Source organism: Triticum aestivum, chromosome 5D (assembly GCF_018294505.1).
Source record: "Triticum aestivum cultivar Chinese Spring chromosome 5D, IWGSC CS RefSeq v2.1, whole genome shotgun sequence".
Taxonomy (NCBI): domain Eukaryota; kingdom Viridiplantae; phylum Streptophyta; class Magnoliopsida; order Poales; family Poaceae; genus Triticum; species Triticum aestivum.
This window is the reverse complement of record NC_057808.1, coordinates 555932664-555951199: the sequence shown is the minus strand read 5'-3', so window position 1 is coordinate 555951199 and position 18536 is coordinate 555932664. Positions and strand designations below refer to the sequence as shown.

Below are 18536 nucleotides of genomic sequence, written 5' to 3'. Positions count from 1 at the left end.
GACTATGACCGGGGCATCGGGGCATCTATTTATATAGCACCGGTGGGCGATAGAGGGACGGACGAGTGGCGCCGGAGGAGACTCGGCAACCGCGTGCCATCAATCCTGGAGGCAGACAGAGAACGGGCGGCCATCGTGTCGTTTGAACGCGTGACAGTTGCCTGCAACGGGATGCGGTGCGGGTGGCGCTCTCTCGGCCGGCGCGCCGCTTCAATGCCGGTGCCAGTGAGCGGTTGCGTCTGCTCTGGCCGGGCATGAATGCGGGCGCCGACCCTTTGGAGTGGCGCTGACCAAAAACACGCGGGAGGCGGGAGGGTTTTTTGGTGGGCCAGGACGGTCAGCAACGAGCTTGAGATCGGTCCGGACTCCCGCAAACCTACCCCACTTTCGTCTCTGGTTTACGGGAGAAATCACGTTCGGACCACACCGCAGACCGATACAAATTGACATTGGATAGCTTCCGCGGTCCGGACTGTAGCAGGAGGTTTACGGATCAGGGTTGGGATGCTCTAAATCTCTACTCCTAATGGACGAGTTGGTTGAATAGTCCCCCCACTTTCGTCTGGTTTTTTTTCGACTGGTTTTTTTTCAACCGGTTTTTTTATCATTCAGCCCGCACCCACGAGACGCTCCTCTCCTCCCTCTCCTATGCGCTCGATCCCCTCTCACGCCTAGGGTTCGTAGAGGTTGCGCTGCCACCGCTCGGCTCGGCCTCCTCCTTTCCTTCCCTCCCCCCACCTCCAGCCACACCCGTCCGACCACCTACCGGATCCCGCACCGCCACGCCTGCATCGCTCCGGTCTTCTCCCACAACTCACGCATCGCAACGGCACTCGCGCCCGCGCGGTCTCCTCCATGATCTGTCTCCCTTGCGGCGGCGGCGGCACACATGACGCATCCGACGGCGAGCTGCACAGGTCAACGCATCCTCTCTTCTCTCCCATGGAAGTCCCTCCCCTCTCACATCTCTCTCTCTGTCTGCGAGCGGTGGCGGCCGGCTGCGCGACAGGTCGATCTGGTCACGCCTTCCCACCATCGACCTCGCCGTCATTGAAGCACGCCACCATGCCGCCGCTCTTCTGTCTCTCCCTGCTCGCCTCCCGCGGCCAAGGAGCGCCCCAACCTCGCCATGTCGCTCGTGTGGCTCCCATGGTGCCGCCCCGCATAGCTCCTTGCTGAGCGCTGCAGGTCATGATGCCCGCCGATTTGATCTGCACAGCCACTCAATCCTCGGAACTCCCGATCGACGACAACTCGACCGGGGGCTGGGGTGAGAAGACTTCGACAATGCAGACGAGGAAGATCACGTCGTGGACGATTGCCTCAGCTAGGGTCCTTTGTTGTCATGGCACCGTTGACCCTGTGCTGCGGGCCGGCGAGGTCGTTGAACTTGCCGAAGGCATCACCAAGCTTCTATCTCTAGGTTAGATTCAGGCACCTGTAATCTATGTGCATCATATTGCTCATCGTTAGTTCGGTTGTGCCATTTGTTTTGATTACTGTATGCCTGAACACCTAGCTTAATTAGAGCTCACAACCGCAGTAATCATCCATTTATGCTGCTTAAAAAGTTTCTCATGTGCTCTCTAATTTAGTGCATACACATTTTGACTGAGTGGCGGAGATATAGAGAAATTGTTTGATTTTGGTGCAACATGACTCTGATGATTATTTTTTGTTACCTTTCCTATTTAGATCTGCACCAATCCTTGTCAGAAAATTGAGAAGTCATGGCATAGTCAAATCTGAACAAGCCGTGTGGAGCTTCGCCATGAGTCTGCGCATGAATTTGGGAATGGATGGATGTCACTCCGAAGAAGTCAGAGAATATTTTCAATGCGCAGCAGGACAAGAGAAAAGAAGAGAAGCAAAGAGAGGTGGGTTATCGCTCCTACATTGCTTACATGAACATCTTGATTTTTTTAGAAAGAAGGCATAGACCCGACATTAAATTAATGTCACCCTGAAAAATAGAAAAGGCAAAAGAAACACGATACAATGTACATGGTGCTGTAGGACCAGCTTACAAGACATGAAACAAACCATGCAATATAAAATATAACAGAGTGGATTTTCTACTCCCAGATGCACCTACACCATCCATGAACAGTAAATTTAAAAGAAAATGAAAAACAGAATAAAAAAATATGAAATTTTGAGACATGAAATTAGATCAGAAGTTTTAGCATCTTGCAAATTTTCACCACGAAATAACATTCATGGTAAAAAATGAGGCGTAAGTAGATTCACTCATTTTGCTTTGTAAGTAGTCCATATTGAAATCTATATAAAGACTTCTATTTAGGAACGGAGGGAGTACAAAAGAAACGCCTCTTGATCGTCGAAGTCCTCAGCCACGAAGCGAAACACCAATGAGGCGTAAGTAGATGATGAACACATAGCAAGCACTGCGCAGGAGTGAGATCACGTCAAGCAATATTGATTTGTTTGATTTGATGAATATTCTACCATTTGAAATAAATTTGAATGTTATTGTTTATTATTCTTATGGAGTGTTTGGCAGTGTGAGAATGTAGTATAAGAGTACCTTATCCGTTCAGCGGGGTGCTCCAACTTTTGATGCTGGCGAAGCTTTTGCAATGATGGCTGCATCCTCCATCATTTGTTAGTCTCCGTTGGAGGTTTAATTAAACTGAAGTAAATATGCTAGATTATTTTGTCAAATAAAAACATGACTGCCTATTTTGCTTGTCAGGACCAAGATCTCTAGCTATCAATGAAATTTTCAGAGTAGTTTTTGTTGCCTTTGTGTAACCCTGATAGCAGCTTCTTGGAAGGTTCAGATGTGTGGCAAAGGATTTCAATTTTCCTGTTTACACAAAGGAAACTCGAGGAAGGTTCAGATTTCTCATGCTTGGTTCTGTGCTCTCAGGGTTACATAGACAAAAATGCCTCCTATTTACACAAAGGCAACTCGAGGAAGGTCCAGATTTCTCATGACTGCTTCTTCGGCATTTCATGCCTGTGCCATCTTATTAGAAAATGTAGTTTGTTTTATAGCTGATGATGCTTGATGCTTTTATCGATTAGTAAATGCTCAGCTTTAGCTCATAAACTACATGGCAAAAGCTACTTCCGATGGGTCTGATGCAAATAATTTTCATCTTTAGACATTCCTTTAGTTGATTATTTAATCCTTTTATAAGAATCTATTTAGCTTTGTATTGTTGCAGTTTCATTATATATCCACTTACCAATGCATCTAAAGATTCAACAATGTAGAATCCAGCATCAGTCTTGGGACTACAAATTGTTTCTTCATTCCTCCGTGTTGCACTGTAGGTGATAAGGGGTCGAGGTCGTATGTTCGTCGTGGCATCAATACAGTAATACACTTCACTTTCCTTTTCCTTTTCCCTTTTTCTGTTCTTGCATTTATTTCTTCTTCGCGGACCTCTCTGTCTACTGCTTTAATATGGTTCTGATTGGTGCCCTGCATCTTCCAAGATATATGGATTTTGGTCGAGGTAGTCATCACATAAGTAAAATGCTATCAACCTCTCAATTTCTGAATGGATTTGTTAAATTGCCTTTCTCTTGTTGGATCACATACCTGATTTGTTTGTTGTCCTTGAAGCAAATACCATGACATGAGCTTGAAGATTTCAAAGATACAGAAGGTTGACAGAAAGAGGATACACTGATTTCAGCTGCGGACATTGAGCTGAGTCTCTCCCTAATAGGTAACTCACCTTTCAACATATTCATTGCAGAAGCAGAAACAATGGGATACATGACCTGCATACTTGCATTCTGACATGTTTTTGCCCATGCCGTAAAATTGGAATGATGTCCATGCTGTTAACCTCTACAACTTACCCACACTTCAGATAACCCAAGGTCTGGAACCCCAACAATTTTAGTACGTAGCAAATGTAACTTCTTCTCTAACAAAAATAATAATGAGAGGCATGTTACAGTTAGTTTTACCCTGAGAATTGATCATCATTCTGTAACCTTAAGACAAACATATAACTTGTGACATATTCATGCAGATGTGTGCTTTGCAAATCGACTGACCTTTTTTGTCTTCTGTGAATAGATGTTGAATGCTAATATAAATCTGCAATATGTCTCAGCAAAAATGTGGACTTCATAATTTGTCTTTCAATGGTGCATAGTTCAATTTTTTCTTCCTAATTTATACAGTATCAGCTCATATGCCGATTTATCTCATAAATAAGTATTCACTCTTACAACACCACCATGCATGTTTTCTACACTTCTGCAGCAGTCCATCTTTCAATTTTGATTTGCATAACCATGCATATATAGTGTATTGAAGCAGCAAATGGCATTTACCATGCTGCTAAAATAAGCATCAAAATTGAAGAGTGTATTGAACCAGTGGGAGAAGTTAATGTTCCACGGAATTGCTAATCCCGTCTCCAAGGTTTAATGTTTGTTATTGACCTAAGAGAAAATGGGTTCTGCATCTCTGATGTGATGTATTTCTAACAAACAGTGGCAAAATGCACGGGTAATTACTCTTATATAGTTTGATGCTTGAAAAGTTGTAGAGTCGGCGCCTCTCTTTGAAGTGTACATGATGTAATAAGAACAAAAAATAAAGAAGCATCTTGAGTACCATGCCCAGATACAGTGTTAATGCTCACAGCTCTATTTTGTTCCATTAGAAATACAATTATATTTTGTTACATTCAGGTAGTGTTATATCATGCACGTGTGTTACAGGTGTTTCTCTCTACTTTGTGCTCCAGATTTGTTTCCCTACAATATGGCGGATTAATGTATATTCTTCTGAAGTCATAGTACATTCATGGTCTGTATATATGTTTGTATGCTGCAAACCTGAGTCCGGTAGGCAGCGGCTGATTTCTTCATTTGCTATCTTTATATTCTTCAAAGCAATTTAATTTCTTATCTTGCACCTGTGATGAACCTACAATCTAGAGCACAAGGAAACTATAGATAATTTGTTCTATTGCCTCTGTGAACTTAAGTTATGGCTTTTAATAAAAGTATTTAAACACCATGTCTTTTATATGGATGTCTACCTTTTCCAAAAGAATTGATATTCTATTTGGTGTAATTCAGGAACAACTGAGCTATCAAACATAATATAGGATGCAAAAATAGAAGTGTATGAGCATGTAGTGTATAATTCGGGAGATTAGGGGAATGTATTGACAAGTGACAATCGTATTTCCTTGCGTCCTCGATGCTGCTTCCTTAGCTCACATAGTAGTTCTTTTAATACGTACCGTACTCAATTTGATTGGCAGGCTTCAGGTAATTTGTGTTTGTGCGGTAACATCAGCGGACCTGTACTGCTACGAATTACATCACGGACTATGTGTTACTTTATTAATTGTAGTTTCTTTGTTCAGTTGGTTCTCTGGAAAAAACCACTTCTTCTCCCGATGTATATGTTTTTTTTTGTGAATTCCCGATGTATATGTTTAATACTAATCTTCCAAAGATTGTTGTAAGAAATAACTATATTTACTATCTTATCTCATCAGTGGGCTAATTCTATAAAAGAACTAATAAGGAGATTTCTTAGCAGTACTGTATATGTTTGGAGCAGTGAGATAATTTTATCCTATATGACTTTCTTTCTCTTGCCTTTCCTGATTTCGTTTTCCCCTCCATTTTTTCAGGTTTCAAAGTTTGGCCGCAGCTAGCTTGATTTGGAGACATTTCCTGTTAGGAGTTAAACTTTGGTTTGGAGGCATCGAGCTTTGGCTGTAACTAGCTTTGTTACTTGGTATACCTCTGTCAGCATTCAGGTAAACACTATCTACCACATTGTTTAATATGGGGTTTACTCTGGTGCCACGTGTACTATATTGCTAGATTTAACTTTAATCTATGAGTTGCTTCGTATCTATTTTGGCATAAATGTTTCATCATACTAGGATTTAATTGGTGATCTTACTTTTGTTGCCTTTTGGTGACTATGAAATATATTGCATTTTCATGGAAGCAGGAGCCGGGTAGTTGTTGAGCGGGTTGTGGGAGAGGCGGTCGGCGAGCGCGGGCTAGACGGGAAGGTGATGCTTGTGATGGCGACCATGCCGGCGGGCAGGGCAAGGTCGATTGTGTCCATCATGGTGTTTCCGAGGGAGAGCGAGGCATCTGCCATCGCGCATCTGAAGAAGTCGATGCTCGGGGCGAGGTTGACCACCGTGGCCGGCGTGAAAGCGGACGGACTTAAAGGCCGGTGACAGGTTTGCTCTCGTCGCACCGTCTCTCAACTTGGCGGAGAGGCGAAAGGAGAGCGGTGGCACCATGAAGACCTCGACGCCTGCTGCTGTGACCACGACCAGGCCATTGTGTTTGTAATAAAGATACTAATTGTATACATATCCCCCAGCTTCAAAAACATTAGATAAATATCCAACTTATTATTGAAAAATCTTGATTCAAGATAAATGGAACCTTTCCTATATACAATGAGCTTATTATTTGAAGGTTGCATTGATTGTGCTATTATTGCTGAAATAAGAGGCTTACGTGAATTTGTCAATCTTTGTATACCTTGTAATAGTGATTGTCAATCTTTATGTACCTTGTAATATTGACTGTCAATCTTTGTCAATCTTTGTGTACCTTATAATAGTGACACATGGATGCGTGAAGTTGACTGGTACTCCCTCCGTAAAGAAATATAAGAGGGTTTAGATTCACTACTTTAGTGATCGAAACACTCTTATATTTCTTCTTTAGAGAGAGAGTACTAATACTACTTAAAAATGGATGATATATATTCAGTTATGAGTTCTTGGGTGGTGGTGGCGATCGATTTGGTTAGTTAAAGACATATGAAGATTGCCAGAAGGAAAAAAGTGAAGAGAATTTATATTTGTCGTTGCATGATGAAATCTGAATGTAACCATACTTAACCCGTATTTCTAAATTGGAAGAATAGTTTGATCAACGTGCTCATATTTTTATTATTCCGTGGCAACGCATGGGAATTCGGCTTTTGCCCGTAGCAACGCACGGGCCTTCTACTAGTAAGTTTAGGTACACGGCCACTTAAAAAAGGTCAGATTTAAAATTTCTTCGGAAACGAGGTCAATTCTTGATTTTGTTAGCACAAAAGGTTACAACAGAGATTTTGTCCGCACAACTCCACTCCACATCCACATCGACATCGATCCCCCTCCCGACTGAAACCCTCGCCTCCGCCTCCGCCTCCGCCATGCCGCCGCCGCCGCCGCCATCGCTGCCGGACGAGCTCCTCGAGGAGATCTTCCTCCGCCTCCCGCCGGACGAGCCCGCGCACCTCCTGCGCGCCTCCCTCGCCAGCAAGCTCTGGCTCGGCCTCCTCTCGTCCCCTCGCTTCCGCGGTCGCTACCACGAGCACCATGGAGCTCCCCCCATGCTGGGTTTCCTTCATACCTGGCACTACGGCTCCCACCCCACCAAGGTAGAAGACCCCATCCCATACTTCAAATCCACCGCCAAATTCGGCGCGCGCATTCCCGACGACGAATGGGGGGACATTTACTACACTGCGTGGGACTGCCGCCATGGCCGCGTCCTCCTAGACTGCTTTGATGCATATCAGTTACGTACGGCTCTCGTCGTTTGGGACCCCATGACCGGCTGCCGGAGGGAGCTACCCCGCCCCTGGATCTGGGACCGCCGCCGCGCCGCCGCCGTGCTCTGTGCCGTGAGCGGCTGTGACCACCGCACTTGTCACTCGGCTCCCTTCCAGCTGGTCTTTGTCGGCCTGGATGAGGATGATCATGATGATTGTGTTGCACGCGCCTGTGTGTCCTTGCCAGAGACCGGTGATTGGAGCAAGCCCGTCCCTCAATTCGATGCGTGGGTCAAGCCATGCCCTGATCTTCATCTTCCAGCCGATGCATCCATCAAGCCAATGCCCCCTCTCCTTGTCGAAGGAGCACTTCACTTCATGCTTAAGTATGTTGATGACGACGGTGCAGAAATTCTCAAGTACGACTTGACCTCTAATAGCTTATCACTGATTGATGCACCGGTTCAGTATTCTCACACTATCAGTGCCCCTATCCTCATGGCGATGGAGGATGGCAGCTTGGGGTTTGCACATGTGGATAAGCTAACCCTCTACATATGGTCAAGACTGATGGATTCCAACAGAGTTGCGTCATGGAGTCAATGTAGAATTACCAATCTCAGCAGCCTTCTACCCATCCAAAATCCCGAGGAAATTTACCTTATACTGGTTGGATCAGTGGAGGGCAGTGATACCGTTTTCGTGACCACAGATCTGGGCATCTACGAGATTAATGTCAAGTCGCAGCGATGGAAGAAGATATGGAAGAGAGAAATTTTCCGTGCTTTGATTCCATACATGAGTTTCTACAATCCACAAGGTATGGTTTTATTTATATGTCCATTGTTCTGATTTGGGGACAACTGTTAAGTAATACTCCATATAAGTTAGTACAACAAACAAAACAATGAATCTCTAATCAGTACGGTTTTTAAGGTATAGCCCTTTATTGTGAGTTGGGGACAAATGTTAAGAAATACTCCATATAAGTTAGTGGAACAAACAAAACAATGTATTCAGCATTGTTTTAAAGCATCCCGCCTTGGACACTTAGGCGGCATGGCGCCCTGGCAGCGCCTTGCAATTATGCCCACTTTAAGCACTTACGCATCCCCTTTAGGCGTCAGGGCGGTGGGTGCTCGCCTTAGGTCACCTTACCGCCTTAAAAACATTGCTAATCAGATATCAAGTTACATTTCAAGTGTTCCCAACCAAACTTTGAGTGCTACGTAATTACATCTTATTATGCTTACTTAAGTGGCTATTTATATAGTATCATGTCATTCCCTTTTTGGAATCACATCGACAAATCTATGAATGCAGAAAGGGTGACGCCCACTCCCTGTGACGCAGCACATTGACAAGGTATGGTTGAATATGCTCAGGTTAGGACGCCACTCTCATCAACAAGAAAGATGACAAGCTTGGAGGCGAAAGGGGTCTTGTGATGAATTATGTCACTATTTAGTAGCTCTTTTGGTTCAGTGGTGCTTGCTTGATTTCTCATATTGTTTTTCGCTTTTGTCAGTCAGCTTGATAGTTTCCCCATGTCGTTGGCGCGTGTAATTGGGTGAATGGAGTATCTTGTAATGAACCTCCAATTCTTGCTGCTGCAGTATGAACCATGTGCTATGTTGTTTAATTTGCTGGAAAATGCATCTGCAGACGGATGCTTTTTCTTATCATTCTGAAAGCTCTACACTCTACAGTTTGCTCTCCCAACTCTCTAAATTCATCTCTCCAAGGAGTTACTTTTGAACTTTGATGAGTCGATAATAATGACATGTCTACAACTAGTTGTTTGTCTCGCTCTAGAGAAGTAGAGATGACGATAGTTTCTTCATGCTGGCTCACTGATATGCCTTTATTAATTTAGTGAATTTGGTTAGTGTTCATTTTTAGCAAAGCAATGTTACTGGCGAGCATAAGATGTAAACTGAATCTTGAGTTATATGTTCAGGGAACTACAGATATTGCTGCCTGAAGATCGTGTAAGCTTTTATTTTGCTTCACTAGCTCAACAAAACTGAATGAAGATCTTGAGTAGTTCGTTATTTGTTGCATTTTTTTGGCCTGCGGTGCACATAATAGTAGACTGCAATGTCCATCTAGTGAGATGAAGATGTTCATATGTTTTATAAGAGGCACTGCTACAGTGATCATTGCAACTGCTTTGATATTCACAGATTTTCCTTATATAAGATATTTTTTCTCAAAATCATGAACACACACTTCTTTATATTTGGACGAAGTATGGCTCTGTTCCAAATGCCTGATAGCTAGTTAATCTTGTTCATCCTTCATGAGAAAAATGAATTGCCTTTTGAGTTGGCTGTTTTTCTGCATTCACCCGTTCCTCGTATTTGGATCTTATTAGTACACATTGCTAGATAATTGCTTTTTGTTCTGGGCATACCTGAGACTTCAGTAAGTTATCATCTCCATTATGGCATATACACGCATTGAAAATTGTTGAGTATGCTGAAGGGCAGGGTGCTCGGCATGGAATGGCTGAAGCCAAGCTCGCTTGGACAGTTAAAAAAATCTGAGAACTATGAAGTTTCAAAATGTTCTAAAAAGAATCACTCATGTACATAGGGTAGTAAAGCAGTTACATGTAAGTTTTCATGATAAAATCTGCTAATTTGTGTTTTCACAAAATGTATATGCCTAATTTTTGTCGAGAATTTGGACTTCGTGAGTCAGTTTGGTAAAACATTTGTGTAAGGGTGATCCTATATGTATATGCATGTAGTACCGTTTAAAGAACTGTATAGTTTGCTCTCTCTGCTCTGGTCCAATCACAAATTCTCTCCCTAGGAGGTTCAGATGATCAGCAGAGTATGAGGGCTTGTCCTGAGCTAGGATTATCTGCCGATCAAGAGATGATGATGGCTTGTGCATGGTTTGGTGATAAATCATCACTAACCTTGTGAACTGAAGTGCTGAACAAGTACTACATGTCAGGTTATGTTACTGCAGCAAATGAGTACTTTTTGAGCAACATAATGTTACTGCAGTAATCTTTTTTTTTTCCTATTTAAGATTACTGGATCTTGTTGCCAAGATTGTGAACGCAAATTCATGTTCTTGTTGTAACATAATTATATGAGGTCAGCTAAAACCATCTTTTAATGCTTAGTTTTTTTTGAGAAAGAAATTGTTTGCTGGCATATCTTTTTTGGAGAACTGTACAGTTTTCTCTCCCTTTGGTCCAATCTCTGAACTCTCCTCCCAGAGGAGGTTCAAATGATCAGCAGACGATAGGGCATGTTGAGACTTTTGCTGTTTTCTTTAGGCCAAAACATGAGGATGGCAGATAAAAAATCTTAAAATTATCCTTGCGAACCGAAATAGTACTACATGTCAAGTACTAGGAGGCAACACGGGTCAAGTACTAGGAGGCAACAGGGAGAGATTGGATCCTGGCAACGGCCAGAGAAGAGAAGAACTTTGACAACATATTGCGATGAGACAAGTGTTGGAAACTTTGAGAGTGCTAGATGCTGCTTCGTGCATGGTTATGTATCAGTTTCATATGCTTCATTGTCCAGGAATACATACACACCATGGCCGTTGTAGCAGCCACTGTTTTATTCTGAAAAAAGGTTCAGGCTGATGCTGAATTCTGATTTAACACATTCTCAAATTTCCTTAGCAAACTGACAATACGAGCACAAAAGTACTCCCTCTGTCCCATAATGTAGGATGTTGTGTCAGAAAAACGTCTTACATTATGGGACGGAGGGAGTAGCAAACATAATCAGTGGGAGTTGATCTTCACTGCAGCTTTAGCGCCAGTGGGTAAACAACAGTGTGGGCGATTCGCCAGCTAAAAATTTTCATCTTGTTAGGGCACTGCACACACCATTGTCACTTCTAGTTTTTTGGTTTTCAACTTTTCATGCTTGCGAACCTCGATAGACAAAGAAACCATAATATGTCGTCAGCTCAAGAAATGGGGTGAACAAATATGCAAAAATAGAATATCAAAAAAAAAATCAAGATGGATTCATGCCGAAATTGTACTAGATAAGTCGATTCCTGCCTTTCGTCCACAACGCACACTCAGATTGCTACAGGTTTAGAAGTACGCACCAGCCACCAGGCTAGGCCATCGCAGATTGCACTGAGAGATATACAATTGTTACATCTCTCATTGCGATGGCCTATAGCATGTGTCCACCACGTCGACCCATTAGTGTAAAGAGAAGCCGACTCTGGGAAGCCGACATTTGGACTTTAATTTCTTACACTTTTTTGTGTGGTTTTTTTTAATTCATGAACATTTTTCAAATTTCTGGAAGCTTTCCAAAAAATTGAATATTTTTAAAAATTCACCAAGATTTATAAATTCATAAATATACTTTCAAATTCGGAATAATGTCAAATTTCACGTATATCTTTTGAATCCATGGACGTTTTTCATATTCATGGACATTTTGAATCCATGAACAATTTTTTAAGTCATGAATATATTTTCAAATTCTAGAACAATATTTGTTTCCGGGAACATTTTCACATTCATGAATATTATTCGAATTCATGAGCATTTTTAAATTCATGAAAAGCCAACCCAATTTAAAAAATAAAGTGAAAAAATGCGTTGTGATTTTTTGTGGAAAAATATCGCGCCAGGAAAATCGGGTGAAGAGTTGTGTACATTACTGAGCTAGCCCAATTGTACGCGTTGTAGGCGACCCGTCTGTACCGCTCCCCAAGAGCGATACATAGTAGCACCCCTGTTAAATGGGTCCTAATTTGAGCCCGTATAGCAAAACATTTAGCAAACATGATAAGTTGATTTCTAAAGAATAAAAGAAAAATAAAAATATACCTGACTTAGAATATGTTATTAATATCTCTCAAAAATGAGAATACATTATTAATTTATTCCACATATAACAAGCACCATGGTTGCTATATAAAGGATCACTCCGGATCTATTCATCGACAACACAGAAAGTAATATTGCCATTCGAAACACAACTCATATAAACAATTCCTCCTACGGTCCACAAGTTCTTCTATCAAGGATGATGACTACCAAGGTGGTGCTCCTAGGCCTCGTCCTTTTGGTGCTTTGTTCAGGTATTTTGCAGGCATGGTTCTTATTTTCTAACGGACATGTGTATGAAACATTCTAATTACCGATGAATTTGTAGGTGTTATGTCAAAGGAGAGTATAGACGATGGATCTATTTCCCCTAGGGTTGCGGTATACACGTTGTCTCCAAGTCATGTCCATCCAAAGATGCATGTCTGACACAATGCAAACAAACATACCACTTGGGCAAGGTTTACGGTGAATGTGCTGCTGATGGATGCCATTGCATAGTATGTGTGTTATCTGCGGGGAATTGAGGATACTAGCAAGCCTTGCATGGCACACGCTGCATTTTGTTTTCTAAGATTTATAATATTTGTAGTAATAATATTTACATGCTCATTTAAAATAAATCTTAAAGCATGTGGTAAGTTGTGTTCAAAGAAACATGATTGAAGTCTCCTGATAATTTAATAGTGATAAATGTATTCTCGCATTCAATCCTAAAGGCAAATTAATGCAATGGAATGGCTAACCGCCATACCCCATAACTGTGAGAGTAATGGAAGATATCATTTTTATGCATCGATCTCTTTTCCGACACAGTAAAGCATCCCATTTTTAGTTAATGTACTAGTCGAATGCCCGTGTATTGCCACGGAGAAAAAAAGGGAAGTGGCACTGTTCATAGTAAGACAAAGCAAAAATCAAATGAATTTGAAAATGACACTTCGGTTTGTTGGCGGAAACATTTCAATTTTTGACAATTTCAGTGTAACAAGAATGCTCATGTAATAAAATTGAGACGAAAGGACTTGTGCATATCCAGAAGAAACATGAACAATTGCAAACATGTGTATATTGGGCCATATATGAAAGATAGAAGTAAAAGCACGGGTAAAGGGGCTTTGACTGTGGCATTACAACAGCGAGGATGCATAATCATGACAATTTCAAAACCAACATCATTCAAATATCTTCTTTCGTTATTTGACACCATTTCTTTACTTTTATACCTTTTTTTAAGGACCTAGTCTCAGCTTCTCCAAACAATAACTTGAATCAATATGTCCTTTGCTGACAAACAAAGAAAGGGAACAAAAAAAACAAGAAGAGCCTTACCAGATCTGATGCACAAAATAGTGGCACATAATCAAGTCTGTATTACCAATTAAAGATTACACATGAAAGTTTTTTATGCGTACTTACTATCAATCGTCTCATGAAACATAAGGGCCTCAACACGAGAAGCACACCATCACAAAGTTACTTGACAGAGCATAATCTTGTTATTAAGCCTAGATGTACAAAAATGGGGCAGAAATAACACGGTATCTCCCCTTGCCACAAAGCAGAGTATCTTCCATCTAAAAAAACAGAGTACCTCCCTCACTATAAAATCTACCACTGTAAAAAGGCAGAGTATCTTCCTTTGTATTGCTACAAACCAGCTCGTACCCAAGCACAGGAAATCAGACAAATTTTCGGGCTTTTTTTTGCGGGAAAAACTTCCAATCTATTCATCTTCAATCATGGTAGTACAATGAACACTAAAAATAATAAAAATTACATCCAGATCCGTAGACCACCTAGCGACGACTACAAGCACTGAAGCGAGCCGAAGGCGCGCCGCTGTCATCGCCCCTCCCTCGTCGGAGCTGGGCAAACCTTGTTGTAGTAGACAGTCGGAAAGTCGTCGTGCTAAGGCCCCGTAGAACCAATGCACCAGAACAGCAACCGCCGCGGATGAAGAGTGTAGATCAAAAGGATCCAACCTGAAAACACACAAACGAAGACGAACGACGAACAAATCCGAGCAAATCCACCAAAGGCAGATCCGCCGGAAACACAACTCCACACGCCCACCGACGATGCAAGACGCATCCCCGGAACGGGGGCTAGGCGGGAAGACCTTTATTCCATCTTCAGGGAGCCACCACCGTCTCGCCTTCCTGAGCAGGACACAAACCCTAACAAAGCTCAAAAAAGATCTAAAAACGGAGCCCTCCCACCGGCAAGGGCCGAGATCCACTCCGCCTCCATGGCCATAGGGCCACCGGAGACGGGATGGACCGGCGCCGACACCGGTGGGAGTCAGAAAGCTAGGGTTCTTGGAGACAAATTTTCGGCCTTTGCTTTGCCTTCTTAGTGCGCTTGATTTGTCATCTCCAGGAGGCACTGTTTAATAACAAAATAATCAATGAGCCTGTTATACACTCTGAAGCATATGCACATATATACTGGTATACAAAGATTGTAGACACAAATTTTCCTTTACCAGATAGGGTTCCGCTTTTTTTTTTTGGCTTCATCTACCTGCTCACTTGAAAGGGCATCAGACTATCACTATTGTGTACTCCCTCCGTCCGCGAATACGTGTACATCTAGATTTTGCCTTAAGTTAAAGTTTTAAAACTTTGACCAACTTTATAAGGAAAAGTAACAGCATTTATGGCACTGAATTAGCATCACCATATTCGTTTTAAAATGTAGTTTTATAATGTACCAATTTGATGTCATATATGATACTACTCTTTTTTATAAAGTTGGTCAAAATTTTAAAATTTTGACTTAACACAAAAGCTAGATGTACACTTATTCGCGGACGGAGGAAGTACATAACTGTCTGTGTTATATTCAAACAAAGGAAAAAAAAACTGAGTCTGTAGAGGGAATTCAGTATATTTGGACAAAGCAAAAAACAACGAACAACACTTGCAATACATTTTGTACCGAGCAAAGAAACAAAATATACAGTAAAATATGCTTTGAAATTATGCGTATATAGAAGGGGCGAGTGCACATGTACATACACAAAAATTAGTACTGGACCTCTTGTAACTATTACATCAACCAGGTTTCTGCCCAAAAAAAGATGTTGATAACACACAAGAAGGAAAAAAATATAACGGACAAGAGGGATCGCCCAGGTGAGGCGCACGAGATGCATCCTAGTGGTTTCCTTAATTACTTCCGGTGGACACGAGCTGCACTTAAATTTTGCTTTTGATTATTAATCCAGAAGGAGAAGGAGCCAAAAGTGATCTGCAGCAGTACTAGTTGAGATCATATTAGTATCGTGAGTTCAACACTTAAAATTCCATTGTGCTGCAATAGTCTGAATCATGTTAAAATTTGAAATAAACAAGTGTGTTGTGCTCACAAGCTCCGGCCGCTACTATGTGTTTCGGTCATGTACAACAATTTTGTTTGGCCGCGCTCCGCCGCTGCACAGCGTCGCCTTGCCCCTCCTCAATTACTCCTTGGCCGCCTTTCGCCAGTCGGCCGCTCCACCGTTGTCGCCCAAAGCGAGTCCGTTGTATGGTCGTGGCCTTCCTTGACGGCGCACAGAGCGCTCTCCGGTCTCTGCGGTAGCTGCTCCGTCATCGTCCTCCGCGCCATCTGCAGCAGCCTCGACCATGCCCTCTGCCATACTGCCGCCGCCACCGTCCCTATGTGTCTCGTGCCGCCGCCGTCATAGAGTTAGGGTTTGGGTGGGGAATCAGGAGAGAACGCATGGGCCACATCGCACACGCTTCTGCCTTTTCAGCGGGCTAACGTGGGGTAGAAATGACTTTTCATGTTGCACATAAAGGTGTTCGTGGTTAAAACTAACGTAAATGTTATAAAGAGAATAAAATAAAGTTTCAGTGTTAAAAGGGGAAGAAATGTTAAGAAAGAGACAGATAAGGAATTCTCTATAGATCTATCCCGACCCTCCATGTCGCCGCCCACATCGGTGTTGCCGGATGAGCTTCTGGAGGAGATCTTCCTCCGCCTGCCGCCGGACGAGGCTGAGCACCTCGTGCGCGCCTCCCTCGCCAGCAAGTTCTGGCTTGGCCTCCTCTCCGGCGCTCCCTTTCGCGGCCGCTACCGTGAGTTCCATGGAGCTCCTCCCATGCTCGCCTTCCTTCATTCCTGCCACTGGAACTCCCGCCCGAAGATGGAAGATAACATCCCACACTTTGTCCCCACCACGAAATTTCGTGCGTGCATTCCCGACGATGACTGGGGGGACTGGGAATATGATGCGTGGGACTGCCGCCATGGTCGTGTTCTCCTTGGCGATGCAGGCTATAAACCCATGACGCTCGTCGTTTGGGACCCCATGACGGGCTGCCGGAGGGAGCTGGATGCGCCCGTCCTGGTGGACAACAGCTACGGGGCAGCGGTGCTCTGCGCTGCGAGTGGTTGTGACCACAGTACGTGCCACGCAGGGCCCTTCCAGGTCGTCTTCATCGCTCTGAACAAGACTGATGCTCATCATTGTGTTGCACAGGCGTGGGTGACCTTGCCGGTGACATGTGACCACAGCAACCCCATTTTGTTGAGCACATACGGTTCTCATTTTGATAAGTGGAGCAAGTCGTGCTCCCGCCTTCATCTTGTCTCCGATGTGTACATCCACGAAGCGCCTCCTATCTTCGTCCAAGACACACTTCACTTCAAGCTTTGTGACTGCTTCGATGATCGCCTGGTAGGAATTCTCAAGTACGACCTGAGCACTAATTGCTTATCACTAATTGATATGCCGCTTGTGGAGTCTATCATTGTCGATGATGTTATCCTCATGGCGATGGAGGATGACAATTTGGGGTTTGCACATGTGGGTGGGTTAGTCCTCAATCTGTGGTCAAGGCACATGGGTTCTGACGGAGTTGCATCATGGACTCAGTGTACAGTCATCAATATCACCGACATTCTTCCCATTCAAAATCCAAAGAAAAGACTTAGGCTGATTGGATCTATGGAAGGCACCGATATCATTTTCGTGACCACAGATCTTGGCATCTACAAGATTAATCTGAAGTCACTACAGTGGAAGAAAGTATGGGAGAGAGAAAAGCTTTCATCCCATACAGGAGTTTCTACAATTCACAAGGTATGTTTGCATCTATATGTCCTTTCTTTTGTGATGTGGGAACAACTCTTAAATAATACTCCATACAAGTTAGTGGAATAAACAAAACATTGAATGCCTAATCGGATTGAAAGTTATGTTTGAAATGGGCCCGGGCAAACTTTGAGTGCCGTGTGGTTACAACTAATTGAGCTTAATTTGCAATTTATACAGTATCATGTAATCCCCCTTCTAGAATCATACTGACAAACCTATGTTTGCAGAAAGGGTGACCCCCAGTGACGCGGTGCATTAAGAATGTGTGGTTGATTATGTACGAGGCTACACTCATCAACAAGATAGGTGACAAACTTGGAGGCAACAGGGGTCTCGCGAAGTCCTGATGAATTATGTCATCATTCAGTAGCCCTTTTGGTGCAGCGGTGCTTGCTTGTTTTCTCATGTTGTTGGTAGCTTTTGTCAGTTAGCTTGATAATCTCCCGTGTTAGTGGCCGAGTGAATTGATTATCTTTGTAATGAACCTCTAATTTGGTGTACCCTGTTGTAGAATTTACTTGAAAAAGCATTTGCAGAGAGTAACTTGGTATTACCATTTTAAAAACTCTACAGTTTGCCCTGTCCCAGCTTTGATCCAATCTTTAAATTCATCTCTCAAAAGATGTACTGTTAGGGAGTGGTTTCTGTTTCCTTTTTGCACCTTGGCTTGCTTGTTTTTTCTTAATGAATAATCTGATGGATTTAAGTTCTGTTTTTTAGCAAGCAATGTTGCTGAAGAGTATAGCACCCAAACTGGATCTCGAGCTATAGGTTCAGTGAACTATAGGATATGGGGCTGCATGGCTATGAAGATCTCATAGAGATTTTAATTGCTTCAGTAGCTCCAGAAAACTGTTTGGTGTGTGTTCGTTATTCGTTGTGCATCTCTAGCCATGTAAAGAGATGAAACATGTTGTTACATTTGGGGAGCTAATGTGACAACCAACCTCTGTTTCCCTGATGCTTCCTGAAGAAAGTAGTAGTATACATTGGCTAGAACAGAGTTTCAACCTCTTCTCAGACCCACAATTGCAGTATTCAGATGTGCCTCCCTCTAC

At 42.9% G+C, this 18536-nt stretch overlaps 3 protein-coding genes across 43 annotated transcripts in view; all 3 read left to right on the top strand.

Moving 5' to 3' along the window:
- LOC123123835 (uncharacterized) overlaps positions 1-6458 on the top strand; it is a 10624-nt gene extending 4166 nt beyond the window's left edge. For 4 of the 40 annotated variants that reach the window (XR_006460836.1, XR_006460837.1, XR_006460840.1 and 1 more), the window contains 2 exons: positions 1696-5774; positions 5975-6436. Coding sequence is in view for 6 of the 40 variants with exons in the window: in XM_044544467.1 (XP_044400402.1) it covers positions 1696-1877; positions 2805-2944; positions 3304-3347; positions 3599-3665 (433 nt within the window). In the remaining 34 variants the exon portion in view is untranslated. Of the gene's footprint in view, positions 1-6; positions 5775-5974 lie in introns of those variants that run through there. The other 36 variants (XR_006460860.1, XR_006460863.1, XR_006460862.1 and 33 more) reach the window with 31 other exon arrangements.
- Positions 6459-7122: 664 nt separating this feature from the next.
- On the top strand, positions 7123-9227 carry LOC123123834 (uncharacterized). 2 transcript variants are annotated; one of them, XM_044544462.1, is made up of 2 exons: positions 7123-8354; positions 8920-9227. In XM_044544462.1, exons 1-2 carry the CDS (start codon positions 7193-7195, stop codon positions 8922-8924), a joined length of 1167 nt encoding a protein of 388 aa, XP_044400397.1. In that variant the 5' UTR covers positions 7123-7192; the 3' UTR covers positions 8925-9227. The 2 variants fall into 2 exon arrangements, with proteins under 2 accessions (XP_044400397.1, XP_044400395.1); XM_044544460.1 differs by having other exon boundaries at positions 8858-9227.
- Positions 9228-16298: 7071 nt separating this feature from the next.
- On the top strand, positions 16299-18015 carry LOC123123833 (uncharacterized). Its single transcript, XM_044544459.1, has 2 exons — positions 16299-17463; positions 17706-18015. Exons 1-2 carry the CDS (start codon positions 16303-16305, stop codon positions 17712-17714), a joined length of 1170 nt encoding a protein of 389 aa, XP_044400394.1. The 5' UTR covers positions 16299-16302; the 3' UTR covers positions 17715-18015.
- Positions 18016-18536: the final 521 nt, after the last annotated feature.